General features: G+C 41.3%; 1 protein-coding gene across 2 annotated transcripts; it reads right to left on the bottom strand.

The window, feature by feature from the left end:
- Positions 1-44: 44 nt before the first annotated feature.
- LOC115167899 (natural resistance-associated macrophage protein 2) lies at positions 45-11,930 on the bottom strand. 2 transcript variants are annotated; one of them, XM_029722631.1, is made up of 15 exons: positions 11,715-11,930; positions 11,092-11,175; positions 8,941-9,083; positions 8,591-8,713; positions 7,839-7,958; positions 7,531-7,637; positions 7,297-7,435; positions 6,946-7,101; positions 6,551-6,709; positions 6,328-6,414; positions 5,245-5,364; positions 4,811-4,960; positions 4,347-4,420; positions 4,065-4,218; positions 45-3,345 (listed from the first exon to the last, which is right to left on the bottom strand). In XM_029722631.1, exons 1-15 carry the CDS (start codon positions 11,758-11,760, stop codon positions 3,238-3,240), a joined length of 1,770 nt encoding a protein of 589 aa, XP_029578491.1. In that variant the 5' UTR covers positions 11,761-11,930; the 3' UTR covers positions 45-3,237. The 2 variants fall into 2 exon arrangements, with proteins under 2 accessions (XP_029578491.1, XP_029578490.1); XM_029722630.1 differs by having other exon boundaries at positions 8,941-9,086; positions 11,715-11,929.
- Between the last annotated feature and the right edge of the window lie 11,296 nt (positions 11,931-23,226).

Here is a 23,226-nt window from a genome sequence, read left to right as displayed (position 1 = left end):
TCATAAGAATCATAAAAATGTATGCACAGTATGTGATTGTTTCCTTTTTTTGCTAAATATATTTATGTGCATCATAACTATGATAATCTGTTTTTTGTTTTGTTGTAATTTGTCAGCACTACAACCTGACACCACTTCCAAATATGCAGATCAATGAAGAGGTAGCCAAGCATTTTATATTGTGAATTGCAGTGCTGCACCCATCACATACTTCGTGAGTTTCACTGTTGTTTCTATTTTTGATTGTTGACAAAAAAAAATACATTACACCAGCACTACACAACCCACTGAAATTGATGAATTAATGTATTTCTTGATGCATTTTTAATTGTTTTTGACACTATGAGATGCTGAAACATCCACAGGTGTGTGTTGTAGCTCAGTGTGGTCCTCTGTAGATCAGCTGGTAGAGTAGGGTGCTTGCAACACCAGGGTTTGGGTTTGATTCCCGGGACCACCCATACGTAAAATATATGCATGGATGACTGTATGACTGCTTTGGATGAAAGCATCTAATAATGGTCATATACTATACAATAAGATCTTCGACAGCACCAGTGAGTGAATTTCAGAACATTCTCCTTTAGTGCAGTAAGTGCTGAGCGCATTGAGCTGTGAATGTCTCTATGGGATGTGAGGTAGGTGTATACTGTGCCTGTGAATGAATGGAAAGAAGATCACACAAGATTAAATGTTTATGGACATGCACACAGAGGGAAATAAATCAGGGAATTCTGCATCTCTTGTGGTTGTGGAATGTTTTGGAAGCAAACCTGTGTGTCCCAACAGGAGCACTGAGCTAAGGAGGCAAAAGTGAGGACAGGACGCAAAAGACAAAATATCTTAGTTAGGTTAGTCATAAAGAAACAACACTAAAGCAGAGAAATAAAAAAATCTGTGGCTCTACTGCCAGAATCGTGAATCCGGATCAGAACCCGAACCACAAAACCAAGTCCAAGTCGTAAACAAGAACGGCACAGCTGTTTACATTCCTGCGTTCAGACTGTTTTTAGACAGCAGCACAGATGCAATGTGAATTAATGTAACATTTGCATAAACTGGATGACCTGGAAAATGTCATGAGTTTCGAAGTTGAACTGGATGCCCGATTACACTAATGAAACTTTAAAACTCCTGGTCATGTTGTCTTTGCATTCCTCCAAGCTAAGAGAGACAGACAGCGAGAGTGAGACGGGAAAGAAAGAGACTCAAGAGAGAGGGACTGAGAAAGAGAGAAATATAGAGACAGAAAGAGAGAGGAGTAGGGCAGCTGGTGCTGAGGCCCTGTGTTGATTATGACTTTCAAAGTGGCACACAAGTGAACAACAAAAACTAAAATTCACAAATAAAAAGCAAAAGAATAGAAGTGTAGGATTAAGGAATGGGTCATAAATCATCCTGCAACATTGCTTTAAATTATGTAAAGTTTTTATTAGTAGTATTAACTCAAATTAAGTATATTACAAATTAAATTATGGTGTTGCAATTGCACTGCAACTAATGTACACACAGCCTACATGATGGTTCATAACAGCAAAGATTTTCAGAATAATCACTGAACGATAATTGAGGAAAATTGTTTGCTATAATTATGTTATAAATATAAATACGTTTCAAGCAAAGTGTTTTAAAATGTTTAATTAGACTTAATGAATGACAGAGTAATTTTCAAATATTTAATTTTGTTCCAATCTTAGTCAACTGCAGAGAGCGGGGTCAAAGCATCCTGGTGGAAATATAGCTTCTACCTGTCCATCCTTCACCTGCTTCACATGACATCAAACATCAATCTTTGTACAAAACAACAAAAAATAGCAGATAATTATCGATTCACCATCGAACTTCATCTTAATAAATTCTGTTAAAAAAATAATTAAATTCTATAACAATATTGGATATGAGAATACATTGTTCAGAATAAACATAAAAAAAAACACTGGTTGTTGTAGTTTCTATTCCTACAAAAACGCAATTAACTATATTACATAACTCCAATCACTCAGGAAATATAGCATACATGTCCCATGTGTGCCTCAATACTTACTTACAGAACTGTGCAACATTGTCAATAGCATCCAGATACCATGGAGATTGGTCACGACTTAGGTTTTATGTAGGACTGGGACTTTAGGTCCAGGATCATGTGATTTCCTGGAAGAAGCCGCCCTGGCCTCCCTCCTCTGCCCCTTAGTGGCCTCTGCTGGGCTATGTTTCCAGGAAAGGGGCCTGCTGGACAGGCTGTGAGAGCCCTACACAGGGAGAGATCGGCTCATTGAGAAAAACAAAAACACAGAGGGGAGGTGGGAAGACTCTCCCTCCTTACAGAAGGCTGCTGGCGCCATGACAGGAAAAAGTTCCCGCTGCCACAATGCAAAGAAAACCTGTCTGTCTGCTCTGGCCCTCTTTCTTAAAAACGTCACAGACCTTCCAGTCTGGAATATGCTTAACTCTTATACCAGTGATTGCTACAGGAAATGTAATGACACGATTGTTCATACCAGCATAATAATTCAAAAAATCCACAACATTAGCTGTGAATGGGAACTTGATGCATACAGAAGGGTAGCATTTGCATATGGAAGCAATAAAGAAGACATGAGGTTAAATAAAATCATCATGGTGGATCTACAGATAAAAACAATATAGTGATACATTTTCACAATATGTTAAAGTTCATGGCATTCCATGTTTGTTGTTGTAGACTGCAGTACTGGTACTTTTCAAACATTACCCTCAGTTTGAATCCACAGTGGCTCCCTGTGGCGGAGTTGAGGAATGCTAGACACATACATTATGAAACCATTTTTCCATGGTAGATGTCATTGACCACAACATAAAAAAATAAAAACATTTATTTGCATTTTTAACAATTTCAGGATGTAATTAATTCACTGAGTAAATAGATAATATTGACATTTACAGTGTACAGTACCATTTCACAATCCTTTTCTAAATTCCTCACAAATCAAAGTCCTAATATGATCATTAATATGGCAATTATCTTAAAATTCAATACATACAAAAGTGAAATAATTAATGAAATGCACCATAATAAATGTTATTTAATTAATGCATATTCCTTCAATAACAATTGTCATAAAGGCAAATATCATTACAGAACATTAGTCATTTCAAAATTGTAAACAAATCTTACAATCTGTACAGTAGCACCTTCAAATATCCCAAGGCTCCTCCCATAGCCTCACACACAAACACACATGCAGGAAGGAAGCATGCTCAGGAGTCAAACTCTGGCTGCTGCTCTATCAGAACCGTGGTGTCGTCCCTGGCCCTGCATGTGACATCCAGACAGGACACACCTAGCGCTATCAGACATAACCACGTCTAGAGGGAGAGAGAGAGAGATGGAGAGAGTGGTGTGAGAGAGCCAGTACAACGTATAATCATTCTACTGCCAGGACCACATTCCTACACATACAACTGTCCTCACACAAAGTTTGTTCAAAGTTTAAAGGCCCAGTGGAGACAAAAATGTAATTTGCCTATGTTTTATATATATTTTCACACTATAAGGTTGGAATAATACTGTGAAAATTATGATAGTTCCCTTTAAGTGTAAGAGCTGTATGAAAACACTGCCTGAAATTTCAGCCTGTTGTAGTTGGATGGAGTTTTGGCCTGCCTGGTGACATCATGAGGCAGTAAATTAGTTAATAGACCAATAAGAAAGAAATCTAAACCTCTCTCCCAATAACAGCTAGTTTTCCATTTCCCCCTCCCCACTCAGACCACTCCCAGACAGTCATAGCAAAATTCTTGCTCGAGAAATTGCTCTCTGCTGAGAAGCTATTTTTGTTTAGTTTTGACAATTTCAATTGAAAACAATCACGGTAAAGTACTTACTTGGCACCCAGAAATGATTTGATGTTGAGATAAAAACAGCTGCATTGGACCTTTAATAACTGGCTCAGTGGTTGAAGTTTAAAGTGGTCCTCCAAATAACACTTTTGGTTTGGTATGCTTCGCAAAGACATGGAAACATGACCACACAAAAAGCTATATAAAGAATAAACAGCATTAATTTAAAAAATAAAAATACTTACCAGGTAACCCACAAATCCCAAATAGGCTATGCAGAGAAAAGCAGCCAACACATACAGCCACACACTGTTCAGAGAGGTCACATAGATGACTACAAAGTACATGTTGATACAACACACCAACAAGATCACAACTCCTCCCCCAATCTTCCAAAATCTGAAAGGAGAATGGCGATAGTAACAGAAGTCAGTTGCATAAAAAAAGTGTAATCTCATATCATATGTTATGTCAAATGTAATGTACCTCAAATGTTATAGTTTTCACTATAATTGTGGTATACTTACAATCCATTGGCAAATTCACTCATGAGGGAGGATAAACTGGTGAAAGTGAGGATGGGAATCAAAGCAAACGGCAGCTGTGAGTGGGAGAGAAAGAAAGCAGCCATGAGAAGGGGTCTCACTTGAAGTTGACAATCCACAATAGATGCTTCAACTATTAACCAACTAGTCTGTTGAAATGCAACAGCTTGCCTGGGGTCGACCTGGGGACATGAAGTTAGGTTAGATTGTGGTTGAGGCTAGGTTTACGGTTGAACCAGGATGTGGACATGAAGCTAGGGTTGGGGTTAGGGTTGTGGATAGGTTTAGGGTTGAACCGGGATGTTAATGTGAAGCTAGGGTTAGGGTTGTGTGTTAGTGTTGAACTGGGATGTGGACATTAAACTAGGGTTAAGGTTAGTGGATTTGCATGCACTGCCGTCTGACCTGACTCGCCCGGTTAAATAAAGGTGAAACAAATAAATAACCTGCATGCTCTGCAGCACGTTCAAGAAGTCGTTCATGCCCGTCAGGTGGGTGACGTCCTGGAAGATGGCCACCAGCAGGGTGGGCGTGATGGCGATGGAGCGGGTCAGCAACACCCGGGAGAAACGGGACCAGCGCAGGTTCAAAAAGCCCTGTAGGGACGGAACGGGTTCAAGATCTGTGACTTTCATTGAGCTAATGTAGGGTTTTATATGACGTCTGTGGTGTGTTTGTGATGACAGAGCTTAGCCACTGTCATTTTAACTTCTTACCATCACAAACACACCACAGCCTATCTGACTGCTATCCTTCAGTCAGAGAGACAGCTAAAGCAATTAGCAGATCCAAAAAAAATCGAATTGATCCAGGGGTTGACTCAAAATCGATCTCATCTTTCAATTGAATTGACCATGAATGAATGTGTTCTTGCACACACCTCCATGACAAACTGTCCTGAGTAGGTCCCAGTCATGGTTGAACTCTGACCTGCTGCCAGGATTCCCACGGCCCAGATATAGAGTGCTGCAGGGCCGAAGATACAGCCCAGAACCACTCCCTGTAATGATAGGGGTAACATTCAGTGTTGTGTCAGGAAAACACCTAGCCCAACAGCAGAGTCATAAACAAGACCTGGGAGTATGGTAATGCAAGACTAGGTATACTGAACAAAAATATAAAACGCAACATGCAACAACTTCAAAGATTTTACAGAGTTACAGTTAATATAAGGAAATCATTCAATTGAAATAAATTCATTAGACCCTAATATAAGGATTTCACATGACTGGGCATAGGCCCACCCACTTGGGAGCCAGGTCCAACCACTGGGGAGCCAGGTCCAACCAATCAGAATGAGTTTTCCCCACAAAAGGGCTTTATTCGAGACAGAAATACTCCTCAGCAGCACCCCACCTCCTCAAACAATTCCGCAGGTGAAGAAGCCGGATGTGGAGGTCCTGGGCTGGCATGGTTACACTTGGTCTGCGGTTGTGAAACCGGTTGGACATACTGCCAAATTCTCTAAAACGACGTTGGACATTCCTGCAGTCAGCATGCCAATTGCACACTCCCTCAAAACTTGAGACATCTGTGGCATTGTGTTGTGTGACAAAACTGCACATTTTAGAGTAGCCTTTTATTATCCCCAGCACAAGGTGCACCTGTGTAATGATCATGCTCTTTAATCAGTTTAATGATATGCCACACCGGTCTGGTGGATGGATTATCTTGGCAAAGGAGAAATGCTCACTACCAGGGATGTAAACATATTTGTGCACAAAATGTGAGAGAAATAAGCTTTTTGTGCATATGGAACATTTCTAGGATCTTTTATTTCAGCTGAAAAAACATGGGACCAACACTTTACAAGCTGCGCTTATATTTTTGTTCAGTATAATTTCCTATGATCATTGTTTTGCCAAATACTGTCACCCAGCACAACAGATCTGGGACCAAGCTAGAATAACAGGGGAAAAACAAAATGGTGGCATTCAGCCTGAGGATGAAAGTGCAGCCTTACGCCTTTGTAGATGTCCACCTGCAGTGTCTCATTGTTCAAGGGGAACAGATCTAGGTGAAGAATACCAGTTGCATTACAGATGTCATGCTGAAATGAAGAGCAATAAGACATGTTGTTAAGAACGACAAAAACAACAGTGGCTACTAGCAGCAACTCATTGTTCATGTTTTGCACAATCCAATGATTAGTTCCTTAGTTCCATACAGAGTAGCTACATACGCACCACTTCAATGTTTGTGCGTCCATAAACAGCCTCAGCGAAGACAGCCACCACAAATACGTTGATGAGGAAAGAGAGGAAGAGTGCAATGGTCGACTCAATGAAGAAGTATTTGTTGGCCTCCTTGAGCTCCTTCTTACTGGAACGATCAATCTGTCGAGACTGAGCATTGTCCAACAGAATCAAACTTAGACAGAAAGGAATTCCACAATCACTACCATTCTACGGTCATCAATGGACACACTACAACAGTTTCTTGATTGTCAATATCTCCACTAAATCATTATTACAGTATAAAACGTTGCAAGGCTATACAACAGTGATGGTGTAATTGTGATTGAGTGGAAAAATATCGAATATCATTCTAAAATAGAGCCACTGTGGTCTTCCATGGCTACCTTGACGAGGGCAGAGTGCAGGTAGATATTGTGGGGCATTATGACAGCCCCTACGATGCCCACAGCCTGCTCCAGCTGCACAGGACCACAGCCTTCACAGTACGGCATAAACATCCCCTTGAGCAGCTCCCCCTGGTCCGGACGCACCATCACATACTGGGAGGAAAAGAGGTCAGAGGTCACCACAACCTTCATCTACATTAGACCATCACATACTGAGAGGGAGAATGCTTGTCCACTCAGAGAGTACAGGTATGACTGCTACAAGGCAGGCAGCCTACATGTACAGGGTACATCCACAATTCCTATTCCTCCACAAAAGAATCGAAAGGACAGTCAAGCCTTGTGTACCTCATATCCAAAGGTGATGGCCATGATTGTAATAAGGACCCCAAAAAAGGCCTCAAGTTTCCTCAGACCATACTTGTCCAGGAAGAGGAACACAAATGTGTCGATGATGGTGATGAGAACACCCCCCCACAAAGGTATCCTGTAGACACAGGACGTAACAAATAATTTAGGGTACCAATAGCACTATACTCCATATTCTGTAATAGCCTACAGTCAGTCAGTACTGTCGTCTACCTGCCAGAGGAGAGGAGGTTGAATGCAATGGCACAGCCTATGACCTCCTGCATGTCGGAACCTATAATGGCCAGCTCCACCATCAACCAGAGGACAATGCGTGGCACCTATGCAGAAGAGAAAAACATGAATTGAACAACATTCTGAAACATTTGACGTCCAATACAAAGCAACAGTTGTAGACTAGTACAAAAAAAAGTAATTTATGATGAGCAACTGTATTAAAGGCTGTGGAAGAATTTGATTTAGTTCATTCAATATTGGTCGGGTTTCTCAAGAGAGCGTGAGCGACAAAAAGGGAGACTCACAGTGGGGTACTGGCGGTTGCAGACTTCTGCCAGGTGCATCCCAGTGACCACACCCAGCCTGGCTGCCAGCCTCTGTAACAGCAGACCAATGATGGTGGCTCCCAGAAGAACCCACAACAGCTGGATACATGGGAGGAGAACAGAGATGTCATCCATCTGTGATACACAAACGTTTCTAATCATAACGCAACATTTTTCCGAATTTGTTCTTTAAAGGCAGATTTCCCTGACCCAGATTAAGTCTACTCCTCTGTCCAAAAATGATGCAGAACAGCTAGTCAAATACGTCAGCTATAATCCTGACCTGAATCTTGACCCCCCCCCAAAAAAATGTTTGGGGGGGATCATATTACTACAGTGCTAGCTCTCTCTCAGTGTTGTGACGTGTTGCTGCCTTGCTATGTTGTTGTCTTAGGTCTCTCTTTATGTAGTGTTGTCTCTCTTGTTGTGATGTGTATTTTGTCCTATATTTATATTATCCCAGGCCCCCGTCCCCGCAGTAGGCCTTTTGGTAGGCCGTCAACATAAATAACAATTTGTTCTTAACTGACTTGCCTAGTTAAATAAAAGGTTAAATAAAATAATTTTTAAAAGGCTTTATTAAATTAATTTGATTTAAATTTGCCTAGTGTAAATTGCACTTTTTGAAGAGGGATTTTCCATTGAGCTTGCTTTTTAGTCCAGGGATATGCTTAATCTGGTCTGGGAAACTAGCCTTTCGGGTTTGAATACAACGTTGAATCTTCATGTACCTTGAATCCTGCTTTAGCACCTGACTGCAGGTCTGACTCTATATTTCCTGGGTCTAGGTAGGCGATGCTCATCAGGAATCCTGGTCCTGTGAAGGCCCATAGCTTACGGAAACTGAACCACATCTAAACCAGGAGAGAGGAATAAGGGTTTAAACATTTATTGCTCCAAAACAATTTTCAAAATGTAAAGTATATATTCTGATGCACTTTTGAGGCCCTTTGCTCCACTATGAGCTAAAAGTAATACATCAAAGTCAAATAAGCCAAGTCTATTCACTGTGAACAGACCAGCAAATCATAGTACAATTGGGATTCTAAGAGAGACAGTCTGAGACCTTTCTCTCTCATACCTGACTGTCATCATCTGGAATGGGGACCTTATGGTGAAAATAGGTACTAGATAGATCAGTTCCCCCATTCTGGCCCTCTGGAAAGACAGATGGGGCTCCTCGCTGTGTCTGTGTGGTCTCAACTCCTTTCCCCTGTGCCATGTCTTCTGAAATAAGAGACACGGTGAGATACACTCATTAACATAGCTGAACAACTCGGTCAAACCAGTTCAGGCTATTACATCAGGTCACAGAACGTGCACAATTTTATTTCACAACTGCACAACTTTTACAGCGCAGTAATGTCATCAAGGAAGTATTACATTTGCTTCCTTCCTGCCCATACAGCTGAGCAGGCAAGTATGAACTCAGTGGTGCCTATAGTAAACTGTATCATAGGTGAAATCCAACCATGCTGATTGCAATAAATATAATCCAGTCATATAGATTTGATTGCAAGAACAAACACAGTACAACATTGACAAGCACAAGCCGATCTGAAAGTTATTTGAGCCAGCAGCAAGAAAGTACTTTTATAACACTCAACTTTGACTGGCTGTTTCAGTGGCAGTCCAAAGGACACCACTCAAAGGTTTGCTTGCTGTGTGATACACACTACCAGTCAAAAGTTGACACACCAACTCATTCATAGGTTATTTGTTTATTTTTTTACATTGTAGAATAATAGTGAAGACATCAAAACTATGAAATAACACATATGGAATCATGTAGTAACCAAACAAGTGTTAAACAAATCAAAATATATTTTAGATTCTTCAAAAGTAACCACCCTTTGCCTTGATGACAGCTTTGCACACTCTTGGCATTCTCTCAACCAGCTTCATGAGGAATGCTTTTCCAACAGTCTTGAAGGAGTTCCCACATATGCTGAAAACTTTTTGGCTGCTTTTCCTTCACTCTGCGGTCAAACATCCCAAACCATCTCAATTATGTTGAGGTTGGGTGACTGTGGAGGCCAGGTCATCTGATGCAGCACTCCTTCATTCTCTTTGGTCAAATAGCCCTTACACAGCCTGGAGGTGCGTTTTGGGTCATTGTCCTGTTGAAAAACAAATGGTAGTCCCAGATGGGATGCGTATCACTGCAGAATGCTGTGGTAGCCATACTGGTTAAGTGTGCCTTGAATTCTAAATAAATCACAGACAAAGCACCCCCACACCTCCTCCTTCTTCTTGGCCCAAGCAAGTCTTTTCTTATTGGTGTCCTTTAGTAGTGGTCTCTTTGCAGCAATTCGACCATGAAGGCCTGACTCATGTGTCTGTTACTTGAACTCTGTGAAGCATTTATTTGGGCTGCAATCTGAGGTGCAATTAACTCTAATGAACTTATCCTCTGCAGCAGAGGTAACTCTGGGCCTTCCTTTCCTGTGGTGGTCCTCATGAGAGCCAGTTTCATCACAGCGCTTAATGGTTTTTGCAACTGCACTTTTTACAGACCTTCATGTCTTAAAGTAATGATGGACTGTCGTTTCTCTTTGCTTATTTGAGCTGTTCTTTCCATAATATGGACTTGGTCTTTTACCAAATAGGGCTATCTTCTGTATATCATCCCGACCTTGTCACAACACAACTGATTGGCTCAAACGCATTAAGAAGGAAAGAAATTCCACAAATTAACATTTAACAAGGCACACCTGTTAATTGAAATGTATTCCAGATAACTACCTCATGATGCTGGTTGAGAGAATGCCAAAAATGTGCAAAGCTGTCATCAAGGCAAATGGTGGCTACTTTGAAGAATCTCAAATTTAAAATATATTTTGATTTGTTTAACACTTTTTTGGTTACTACATGATTCCATGTGTTATTTCACAGTTTTGAAGTCTTCACTATTATTCTACAATGTAGAAAATAGTAAAAAAAAAATAAAAAAATTTAATTAGTAGGTGTCCAAACTTTTGACTGGTACTGTATATCTCAAAAACTGGACTGTAAGCAAGCAAAGCAAGTTTATTTTCTGTAACATGTAGCCTACTTACACAGTACGGTTTCTGAGATGTGTGTGCATGACAAACCGACCTCTGTGCAACCCGATTTCTTTTGGACTGCCATTGACACAACCAGTCAATGTAACAGAAATGAAGCGGTTTCTTCTCTGCTGCTCCTACCATAGAATACACTTTATACTGTTCTACTTCTATGGCTCCCTTACCTTCTCCATGCGTTGGCTCCTGGTCTGTAGGAATACTGGGAGGTAGTGAGGAGATGTGGATGTTCCCAGGATGGGGGGTTCTGTCTGAAAACAGTAACACATAGAGTTATAATTTAGGGTAGATTATGGTGTGGTAGGCTACACTCAAACCATTTTCACAAAAAGTATACTAGCCTAATGTACACAAAACTAATCCAACCCATGCAAAGAGAACTGGGACTTCTCACATAGGACTACTGTAAATTACAGGGTTTAGCTGACAAATGCCACCCACAAAACAATTGGACTGACTGAGTCAAATAAAAACGATTAACTTTTTTTTTACTTGATCAACAATTCATCAAATTATGATAACAATGAGTAAATATTGCCCTCAAACATGGTCACAATGGAAAATATTTGTTTTATACTTCGTACACTGAATAAGGAAAGAGCAAAAGAAGCATGCACTGAACATAGCATTAAGCACATTTTCTGTACAGTACTCTTCACATATTTTTTAAAAGTCCATTTATGTAACATATCAAATAGTGCCGCTAAGATCTGACACGTCTCCCTCGCAGCTGAATTAATGTATTTATTCCCCCTAGCGCTGAGATATTTCAGCTCTACTGTCACCTTACCTGTCGTCAGAAAAGATAACATTTTTGATGAACTGAAGCGCTTCATTCCTGTCTTCTTCAAAGCCAAAAGGTAGGTTACCTGTCCATTAACTAATAGGTCCTCATGGACGATATTGGTATGAGCATGCAGGTGCAGTCAGGTATTCAGGTAAATAATATGACTGACTTCCTGTTTTGGAATAGCCTACTTTGTGTGGCAATTGATGCCGCGTTCATATCATGTCGGACCTGGAGTGATCGGAGGGAACAACTTATCTACCTCGGAGGAACGACATGGGGAGGATCTCAATGGCATATTCCTCGCGTCCTCTCTCTCTCTTCTCGCCTAGTTCTCAAACCTTCTCCTCCTATGGGGTTTGAGAACGAGGCGAGAGGACCCAAAGAGTGTGCGATTGAGATTCTCCCATGGAGTGTTTCACGACAAGTGCTAATAGCTTGGTAGGAACACAATAACCATTTTATTTTCTTTTATAATATACATTTTATTTTATTTATATATTTTTTTAGCCCTTTTTCTCCCCAATTTCGTGGAATCCAATTGGTACAGTCATGGCCAAAAGTTTTGAGAATGACACAAATATTAATTTTCACAAAGTCTGTTGCCTCAGTTTGTATGATGGCAATTTGCATATACTCCAGAATGTTATGAAGAGTGATCAGCTGAATTGCAATTAATTGCAAAGTCCCTCTTTGCCATGCAAATGAACTGAATCCCCCAAAAACATTTCCACTGCATTTCAGCCCTGCCACAAAAGGACCAGCTGACAGTGATTCCCTCGTTAACACAGGTCATTGCTTTGCACAAAAAGGGCTTCACAGGCAAGGATATTGCTGCCAGTAAGATTGCAGAGAGCTTGTTCAGGAATAGCAGCAGGCAGGTGTGAGTGCATCTGCACGCACAGTGAGGCGAGGACTTTTGGAGGATGGCCTGGTGTCAAGAAGGACAGCAAAGAAGCCACTTCTCTCCAGGAAAAACATCAGGGACAGACTGATATTCTGCAAAAGGTACAGGGAATGGACTGCTGAGGACCAGGGTAAAGTCATTTTCTCTGATGAATCCCCTTTCCGATTGTTTGGGGCATCCGGAAAAAAACCTTGTCCGGAGAAGACAAGGTGAGCGCTACCATCAGTCCTGTGTCATGTCAACAGTAAAGCATCCTGAGACCATTCATGTGTGGGGTTGCTTCTCAGCCAAGGGAGTGGGCTCACTCACAATTTTGCCTAAGAACACAGCCCTGAATAAAGAATGGTACCAACACATCCTCTGAGAGCAACTTCTCCCAACCATCCAGGAACAGTTTGTTGACGAACAATGCCTTTTCCAGCATTATGGAGCACCTTGCCATATGGCAAAAGTGATAACTAAGTGGCTCGGGGAACAAAACATCGATATTTTGGGTCCATGGCCAGGAAACTCCCCAGACTTTAATCCCATTGAGAACTTGTGGTCAATCCTCAAGAGACGGGTGGACAAACAAAAACACACAAATTCTGACAAACTCCAAGCATTGATTATGCAAGAATAGGCTGCCATCAGTCAGGTTACAATCTTGTCCCATCGCTACCGAAACACAACCCAGCCAAGCCGCACTGCTTCTTGACACAACGTCCACTTAACCCGGAAGCCAGCCGCACCAGGAGTAAACACCTGGCGACCACGTCGTGCATTGCGTTGCTGCAGCCGGCCACGACCGGCCCGCCACAGGAGTCGCTAGTGCGCGATGGGACAGGAACATCCCTACCAACAGAGCCTGGACTCGAACCAGGATCTCTAGTGGCACAGCTAGAGCTGTGAAGCAGTGCCATAGATCACTGAGCCACTCGGGAGGCCCCCCCAAAAACCATTCTAACCATTGACAGCCGAAATGGCCCTTCAAATCTGGGATCCTTGGGACGTCCCCACCCCCCATTGAAGTTGGGTTAAGGTTAGGGTTAGGTAAGGGTTATGGTTAAAGGGGCTACATCCATTTTTGGACTTCTGAATTTATGAAATTGTACCCATTGATTCTTGAAGAATATAACTTGTAAATGCCTCATGCCCACCTGCCACAGCAGACACTGCCAGTACTCAATTACAGTTGCTACTGTGGGTCTCTCTACTCTGGAACTCTCTACTCTCTACTCTGGAACTCTCTACTCTCTACTCTGGGACTCTCTACTCTCTACTCTGGAACTCTCTACCCTCTACTCTGGAACTCTCTACTCTGGAACTCTCTACTCTGGGACTCTCTACTCTCTACTCTGGGACTCTCTACTCTCTACTCTGGAACTCTTTACCCTCTACTCTGGAACTCTCGACTCTGGAACTCTCTACTCTCTACTATGGAACTATACTCTCTACTCTGGAGCAAATATATAAACAGTGTATTGCCAAAAAACACTCAACAACTTCAAAAATACACTCTGAACTGTCCAATGAACCAAACTAACTAAAGAATCCCACAGTACCCAAACATCCTCTCTCTGTTCTAAGCTGACGTATGGAATTGTTTTATGATGATCATACCATGGATCATTTAGCTATTGATTTACAATTTTAGGACCACTTTAGGTAAATAAATGATCTGGCCTTTACTACTATACCCCATAGAAATGCATGAATAACACATTCATAAATGGTAAAAAAGACAGTCAGGAAATATATCATAAGGAATAAAGTTTTGAAGTATCTGTCCTATATCTCTAAGATATAAGAAAACGCAGAAGAAGAAAAAAAATACGTAAATTATATATACAGTACCAGGCAAAAGTTTGGACACACCTACTCATTCCAGGTTTTTTGTTGTTGTTTTTGTTTTTTTACTATTTTCTACATTGTAGAATAATAGTTAAGACATCAAAACTATGAAATAACACATATGCAATCATGTAGTAACCAAAAAAGTGTTAAACAAACAAACACTTGGCATTCTCTCAACCAGCTTCATGAGGAATGCTTTTCCAACACTCTTGAAGGAGTTCCCACATATGCTGAGCACTTGTTTGCTGCTTTTCCTTCACTCTGCGATCCAACTCATCCCAAACCATCTCAATTGGGTTGAGGTCAAGTGACTGTGAAGGCCAGGTCATCTGATGCAGCACTCCATCACTCTCCTTTCTCAAATAGTGTGCAAAACTGTCATCAAGGCAAAAGGTGTCTACTGTAAAAAATCTAAAATCTAAAATATATTTAGGTTTGTTTAACACTTTTTTTTGGTTACTACATGATACCATATGTGTTATTTCATAGTTTTGATGTCTTCACAATTGTTCTACAATGTAGAAAATATTAAAAATAAAGAAAAATGAGTAGGTGTGTCCAAACTTTTGACTGGTGCAGTATATATAATTTATGTATTTAATTTTTTAAGCATAAAATTACCTCCATATTTCCATATTTAAAAAGAAAACGGTACCGGTTACCTTCAGACGTGTCCTGTGACACTTGTGGGGGTCGTAGAGCAAAACAGAGAATCTCCCCTTTCCACAGTGGGGTCACATTAGTTCATTGCCCAAACGGTTTGGACGCTACAAACAGAAATTGGCACATCAACAGTACCGACTTCAGATGACTCCAGTGGGGTGGATTGAGACGCAGCCCACGCAAAAACAAAACAACATATCTCTAGCTTAAGCTGATGGATTTTTATGGGGATTTTCTTATTATGTTACTTAGATTACCGCACCGGTGCATCAAAAGACTCTAGGGGGTTTTAAGGAACATTTTTCAACAGAATCAGCAAAATGAATACACTCCTGATAACCTGCACACACAGTTGGCTTTCATAGCAGCCACATACAAACAGAATCATCACTTTGCTCATTGTATAATACCTTTTCGCATCTAATTTTAACATATTGTCCCATGTGCATTGTGTAATTTATCTCTGGTCCCTAACTAGCCCCTAACTACCACAGGCATTACAATCGGGTCACGTGCACCTGCACTCCATATTGATGATTACTTGTGTGTTGCCAGCTGTGGGCATGTGGGCAGGATTGAAACAAACCCAACCTTAATTTATGTTGTGATGCAGCCATGACAATAAGTCTCACAAAACTCAGTTTTGGACGAGACTGACTTTATAACCAAAATTATCCTATTTAAACTTTGTAGTCAATTTTGACAGAAGAATTGTCACGTCCTGACCAGTAAAAGGGGTTGTTTGTTATTGTAGTTTGGTTAGGGCGTGGCAGGGGGTGTTTGTTTAGTGTGTTTCGGGGTTTTTGGTTTATGTTCTATGTTTTCTATTTCTATGTGGTTTTTCTAGGTTTTCTATTTCTATGTTGGTTTTGGAACGACCTTCAATTAGAGGCAGCTGGTTGTCGTTGTCTCTAATTGGAGGCCATATTTAAGTGGGTTAGTTTTCTCTTGTGTTTGTGGGTGGTTGTTTCCGTGTATAGTCTGAGCACTGTACAGGACTGTTTTCGTTGTTTGTTTTGTATGAGTATTTTTTCCTTTCTTTATTAAATAAGAAGATGAGCAATTTAACCGCTGCATATTGGTCCAATGATTTCTCCTCCTCAGACGACGAACTTTGACAAGAATAAATGTTTCTGACTCTAATTGATCCCACATAGGCTGTTTTCTAAATGAGAAGTTAGTTTTTAAGGGCAGTTGCTCTTTAAAGTTACTGTATACTGACTTGACCAGGGCGACTCAACTGTAAAGAAAAATTAAAGTGTCCGCATAACAGCGCAACACAACTCCAAACATGTCAGATAAAAAGCTACATAGCTACAATTAAATTGTTTCTCCAATTTCATAATGGGCAGTTTTTTACAAATAGTTACATAGAATATTAGTCAGTTCTACCACCTCAACATTGCTAATTTTGATCAGGGTTAAATATAATGTAGTAAACTTCAGCTTCAGTCCAGAGAAGATATGTGCTTCAGTCAGAAAAACATTCTCTCATCTTTTCGGTCTCAGCTAGCTAGCCAGCCATCTATTTATAGAAACGAAACCCATCAAATACACTCGCTGGAAATAAACACTTTTCCTAATATCATGATTTATATCAACATCCTTAGCTTGCTCATTTACTAAATGTACTGTTACCCAATAGCACCCAATAGTTTAAGGATGCTGAGCGCTAACGCTAGCCTATTTTGTATTTATTATGAATGCCAAGGCAGCAGCTACTCTTCCTTGGGACTAGAAAAATTAAGGCAGTTATATACAATTAAAAAACAGATTTTACAACCCATTAAGTGTGTACCCTCAGGCCACTACTCTACTACCACATATCTACAACATAAAATCGATGTGTACGTGTGTGTATAGTGAATTTGTTATCGTGTGTGTGTCTATACCTGTGTCTCTTCACAGTCCCTGCTGTTCCATAATGTGTATTTGTATCTGTGTTTTAAATCAGATTTCCCTGCTTGCATGACTTACTTGATATGGAATAGAGTTCCATGTAGTCATAGCTCTATGTAGTACTGTGCGCCTCCCATAATCTGTTCTGGACTTCGGGACTATGAAGAGATCTCTGGTGGCATGTCTTGTGGGGTATGCATGGGTATCATGGGTATCATGGGTACGCCTTTGCTTACAGTTCTCTGCTGCCAATGACTGGAATGAATTGCAAAAATCACTGAAGCTGGAGTCATATCTCCCTCTCTAACTTTAAGCATCAGCTGTCAGAGCAGCTTACCGATCACTGTACCTGTACACAGCCAATCTGTAAATAGCACACCCAACTACCTCATCCCCATATTATTACTTACCCTCTTGCTCTTTTGCACCCCAGTATCTCTACTTGCACATCATCATCTGCACATCTATAACTCCAGTGTTAATGCTAAATTGTAATTATTTCACCTCTATGGCCTATTTATTGCCTTCCTCCCTACTCTTCTACATTTGCACACACTGTACATAGATTTAAAAAAATACAAATAAAAATGTGTTATTGACTGTACATTTGTTTATGTGTAACTCTGTATTGTTGTTTTTGTCGTACTGCTTTGCTTTATCTTGGCCAGCTCGCAGTTGTAAATGAGAACTTGTTCTCAACTGGCCTACCTGGTTAAATAAAGGTGAAATAAAAACAAATTAAAATTAAAATCTGAGCTGTGTTTTAGTAGTTTAAACTGACAGCTCGGTGCATTCAACATGTCAATACTTCTCACAAATACAAGTAGTGATGAAATCAAACTTTGAGCCAGGAGAGATTGACATGCATATGATTAATGTTAGCTCTCTGTTTACATTTACGGGCCATCCATGCTGCCCTGCTCTGGGCCAATTGTAATTTTCCTAAGTCACTCTATGTGGCACATGACCACACGACTGGACAGTAGTCCAGGTGTGACAAAACTAGGACCTGGAGGACCTGCCTCATTGATAGGGCTGTTAAGGCTAACCCTAACCCTTTATAATGGACAGACCTCTCCCCGTTTTAGCTACTGTTGCATCAACATGTTTTGACCATGATAGTTTACAATCCAGGGTTACTCCAAACAGTATAGTCTCCTCAATTTGTTCAATTTCTACATTATTCATTTCAAGATTAGTTGAGGTTTAGGGTTAAGTGAATGATTTGTCCCAAATGCAACGCGTTTAGTTTAGGAAAAATGTAGGACTAACTTATTCCTTGTCACCCATAATGAAACTGACTGCAGCTCTTTGTTAAGTGTTGCAGTGATTTCACTTGCTGTAGTAGCTGGTGTGTATAGTGTTGAGTCATCAGCATAGATAGACACACAGACTTTACTCAGAGCCAGTGGCAGGCCATTAGTAAAGATTGAAAAAAGTAAGGAGCCTAGACAGCTGCCCTGGGAAATGCCTGACTCTACCTGGATTATGTTGGAGAGGCTTCCATTAAAGAACACTCCCAGTGTTCTGTTAGACTCTCAATCCACAATATAGCAGGGTATGTTTTATTTATTTTATTTCACCTTTATTTAACCAGGTAGGCTAGTTGAGAACAAGTTCTCATTTGCAACTGCGACCTGGCCAAGATAAAGCAAAGCAGTTCGACACATACAACAACACAGAGTTACACATGGAATAAACAAACATACAATCAATAATACAGTAGAAAAATCTAGATACAGCATGTGCAAATGAGGTAGGATAAGGCAATAAATAGGCCATGGTGGCGAAGTAATTACAATATAGCAATTAAACACTGGAATGGTAGAATGTGCAGAAGATTAATGTGCAAGTAGAGATACAGGGGTGCAAAGGAGCAAGATAAATAAATAAATACAGTATGGGGATGAGGTAGATTGGATGGGCTATTTACAGATGAGCTATGTACAGGTGCAGAGATCTGTGAGCTGGTGCTTAAAGCTAGTGAGAGAGGTAAGAGTCTCCAGCTTGAGTGATTTTTGCAGTTCGTTCCAATCATTGGCAGCAGTGAACTGTAAGGAGAGGCGGCCAAAGGAAGAATTGGCTTTGGGGGTGACCAGTGAGATATACCTGCTGGAGCGTGTGCTACGGGTGGGTGCTGCTATGGTGACCAGTGAGCTGAGATAAGGTGGGGCTTTACCTAGCAGAGACTTGTAGATGACCTGGAGCCAGTGGGATTGGCGACGAGTATGAAGCAAGGGCCAGCCAAAGAGAGCGTACAGGTCGCAGTGGTTGCTAGTATATGGGGCTTTGGTGATAAACAGATGGCACTGTGATAGACTGCATCCAATTTGTTGAGTAGAGTGTTGGAGGCTATTTTGTAAATGACATCGCCGAAGTCGAGGATCAGTAGGATAGACAGTTTTACGAGGGTATGTTTGGCAGCGTGAGTGAAGGAGGCTTTGTTGCGAAATAGGAAGCCGATTCTAGATTTAATTTTGGATTGGAGATGTTTAATGTAAGTCTGGAAGAAGAGTTTACAGTCTAACCAGACAGCTAAGTATTTGTAGTTGTCCACATATTCTAAGTCAGAACTGTCCAGAGTAGTAATGCTGGACGGGCGGGCAGGTGTGGGCAGCGATCGGTTGAAGAGCATGCATTTAGTTTTACTTGCATTTAAGAGCAGTTGGAGGCCACGGAAGGAGAGTTGTATGGCATTGAAGCTCATCTGGAGGTTAGTTACCACAGTGTCCAAAGAAGGGCCAGAGGTATATGGAACCCTGACCTGTTCACCGGACGTGCTTGTTGCACCCTCGACAACTACTATGATTATTATTATTTGACCATGCTGGTCATTTATGAACATTTTGACATCTTGACCATGTTCTGTTATAATATCCCCCCGGCACAGCCAGAAGAGGACTGGCCACCCCTCATAGCCTGGTTCCTCTCTAGGTTTCTTCCTGGGTTTTTGGCCTTTCTAGGGAGTTTTTCCTAGGGAGTTTTTCCTAGCCACCGTGCTTCTTTCACATGCATTGCTTGCTGTTTGGGGTTTTAGGCTGGGTTTCTGTACAGCACTTTGAGATTTCAGCTGATGTAAGAAGGGCTATATAAATAAATTTGATTTGATTTTGATTTGTATACAGAATGGTGTTGTCTGCATAGAGGTGGATCAAAGAATCACCAGCAGCAAGAGCGACATCATTGATGTATACAGAGAAGAGAGTCGGCCCGAGAATTGAACCCTGTGGCACCCCCATAGAGACTGCCAGAGGTCCGGACAACGGACCCTCCGATTTGACATACTGAACTCTATCGGAGAAGTAGTTGGTGAAACAGGCGAGGCAGTCATTTGAGAAACCAAGGCTGTTGAGTCCGCCAATAAGAATGTGGTGATTGACAGAGTCGAAAGCCTTGGCAAGGTCAATGAATACGGCTGCACAGTAATGTCTCTTATCGATGGCGGTTATGATATCGTTTAGGACCTTGAGCGTGGCTGAGGTGCACCAATGACCAGCTTCAGAGCTGGTTGCATAGCAGAGAAGGTACGGTGTTATTCGAAATGGTCGGTAATCTGTTTGTTAACTTGGCTTTCGAAGACCTTAGAAAGGCAGTGTAGAATAGATATAGGTCTGTAGCAGTTTGGGTCTAGAGTGTCTCCCCCTTTCAAGAGGGGGATGACCGCGGCAGCTTTCTAATCTATGGGAATCTCAGACGATACGAAAGAGAGGTTGAACAGGCTAGTAATAGGAGTTGCAACAATTTCGGCAGATAGTTTTAGAAAGAGAGGGTCTAGATTTTCAAGCCCGGCTGATTTGTAGGGTTCCAGATTTTGCAGCTCTTTCAGAACATCAACTATCTGGATTTGGGTGAAGGAGAAGTGGTGGAGGTTTGGGCCAGTTGCTGTGGGGAGCGCAGGGCTGTTGACCGGGGTAGGGGTAGCCAGGTGGAAAGCATGGCCAGCCGTAGAAAAATGCTTATTGAAATTCTCAATTATAGTGGATTTATCAGTGGTAACAGTGTTTCCTAGCCTCAGTGCAGTGGGCAGCTGGGAGGAGGTGCTCTTATTCTCCATGGACTTTACAGTGTCCCAGAACCTTTTTGAGTTTGTGCTACAGGATGCAAATTTTTGCTTGAAAAAGCTAGCCTTAGATTTCCTAACTGCCTGTGTATATTTGTTCCTAACTTCCCTGAAAAGTTGCATATCACAGGGGCTGTTCGATGCTAATGCAGAACGCTACAGGATGTTTTTGTGCTGGTCAAGGGCAGTCAGGTCTGGAGAGAACCTATCTGTTCCTGGTTCAACATTTTTTGAATGGGGCATGCTTATTTAAGATGGTGAGGAAGGCACTTTTAAAGAATAACCAGGCATCCTCTACTGATGGGATGAGGTCAATATCCTTCCAGGATACCCGGCCAGGTCGATTAGAAAGGCCTGCTTGCTGAAGTGTTTTAGGGAGCGTTTGACAGTGATGAGGGGTGGTCATTTGACTGCAGACTCATTACGGATGCAGGCAATGAGGCAGTGATCGCTGAGATCTTGGTTGAAAACAGCAAAGGTGTATTTGGAGGGCAAGTTGGTTAGGATGATATCTATGAGGGTCCCCGTGTTTACGGATTTGGGGTTGTACCTGGTGGGTTCATTGATAATTTGTGTGAGATTGAGGGCATCAAGCTTAGATTGTAGGATGCCCGGGGTGTTAAGCATGTCACAGTTTAGGTCACCTAGCAGCACGAGCTCTGAAGATTGATGGGGGGCAATCATACACATATGATGCATGTAAAGCCATAACACATACGTTTTATGATCAATTTCTCTCAGCCAATCAGCCATTTGTGTAAGTGACGTACATGTGAAATGCCCTTCCCTTAAAGCGTGCTGAATTATTTATTTATTTTTTAAATCGCTTTGGTACTATTTTCACAAGTACGTGGTACATTTTCACAAATCTTGGTACAAAGCTAATCCAATCGCAAACAATGCAAGATACTAGTTTCAAATCGCCCTTAGAAATGCTGAAAGTAATATGCTACAGTACTGTAAATTACAGTAGATCACATTATGCAATACACTTACATAACCCAACAATTTTCTGAAAATCTATCATTTCAATAGTATCTATCTAATATGTAATCAAAGGTGTGATCAATGAAGACATCCTCTACAATCATTCATGCAATTATATCTGAAAAATAAAGCATTTTTTTGTTAGGTGTACTGTCTAATAAAATGTAAAATTAAATTAATCAAATTAAATGAATTAAAATAAAACATTTAGCACGCATTAATTTGCATCAAGCCCGTCTTGAGCATTTGGCCATAAATTCTCATCCACATCACAGTAAAAGTCCTCATTGTTCATGCACTGCAGGAAAAACCTTTTGGCATGGCGAATCTAATCTTCATTGAAGTCATCGCATGCCTCATCCATGGCCAGAAGGAAGGTGGCACACTCATGGGGATGGCAATCGTACACCTTCCATCTCCATGCTGAAAGGAGAGTATCGGAGCAGGTATAGGGTCACGAATCGGGGATGGGCCCACACAATGACATAGGTGACCCCGTCACCTTGACAGGCTTGCTCAATTTCATTGAGAAACACAATGAGGTGTGCAGCGTTATAGGATCCAAGTAATGCCCTACACGTCCTACCACACCATCTTCAGAGATAGCGGCACTTGGGCGGTCGCCCGTTGGCCGATGAGGTTTTCGCCCACAGCGCTGAGTTTTGGCCAGGTTGAAGCCCGCTTCATCAATAAAGATATACTTGTGATGGTTCACAGCAGCATCAAGCACAATCACCCACTAAAAATATATTTTGGTTAGTTATTTTTACAGTATAGTTCCAATATGATATTGTGAAGTATCATGTGCATCAAATAGTAAAAGTAATACAGTATAATAGTGTTGTACCTGAACATACTCGGCCTGCAGTTGTTTCACCCGGTCGTTGTTTCTCTCAAAAGGCACCAGGTCAATGTGTTTCATAGATATCTGGTGCCTCTTTAAAAGGCGGGTGATTGTTGGTAGGCTGATGGATGCCACATTGGCAAAGGTGTCATCGTTCTCCTCAATGCCTGCTTTATTTCGGACAGCCGAATGTTATTCCTGGCCCGGACCAGTTCCACCACTGCCCACTCCTGCTGGTCGGACAGCACACGGCCACGGGCACCACCATGGGGTGTTCTGTCAATTCAGAGGGTAGAACAGAGTATACTTTCAATAGATC

The sequence above is a fragment of the Salmo trutta genome, chromosome 30, assembly GCF_901001165.1.
Source record: "Salmo trutta chromosome 30, fSalTru1.1, whole genome shotgun sequence".
Taxonomy (NCBI): Eukaryota; Metazoa; Chordata; class Actinopteri; order Salmoniformes; family Salmonidae; genus Salmo; species Salmo trutta.
Note: the sequence above shows the minus strand (reverse complement) of the source record. Positions and strands in the feature narration are given on the sequence as shown.

Excerpts from the sequence above, each read along its gene's own strand:
- LOC115167899 (XM_029722630.1), bottom strand. The coding sequence starts at position 11,760 with ATGAAGCGCTTCAGTTCATCAAAAATGTTATCTTTTCTGACGACAG. Across the intron at positions 7,959-8,590 it reads GTGCTAAAGCAGGATTCAAG|CTGTTGTGGGTTCTTCTGGG; the intron begins GTACATGAAGAT and ends CCATGTATCCAG. Across the intron at positions 7,102-7,296 it reads CCATCACCTTTGGATATGAG|TATGTGATGGTGCGTCCGGA; the intron begins GTACACAAGGCT and ends TTTTCCTCCCAG.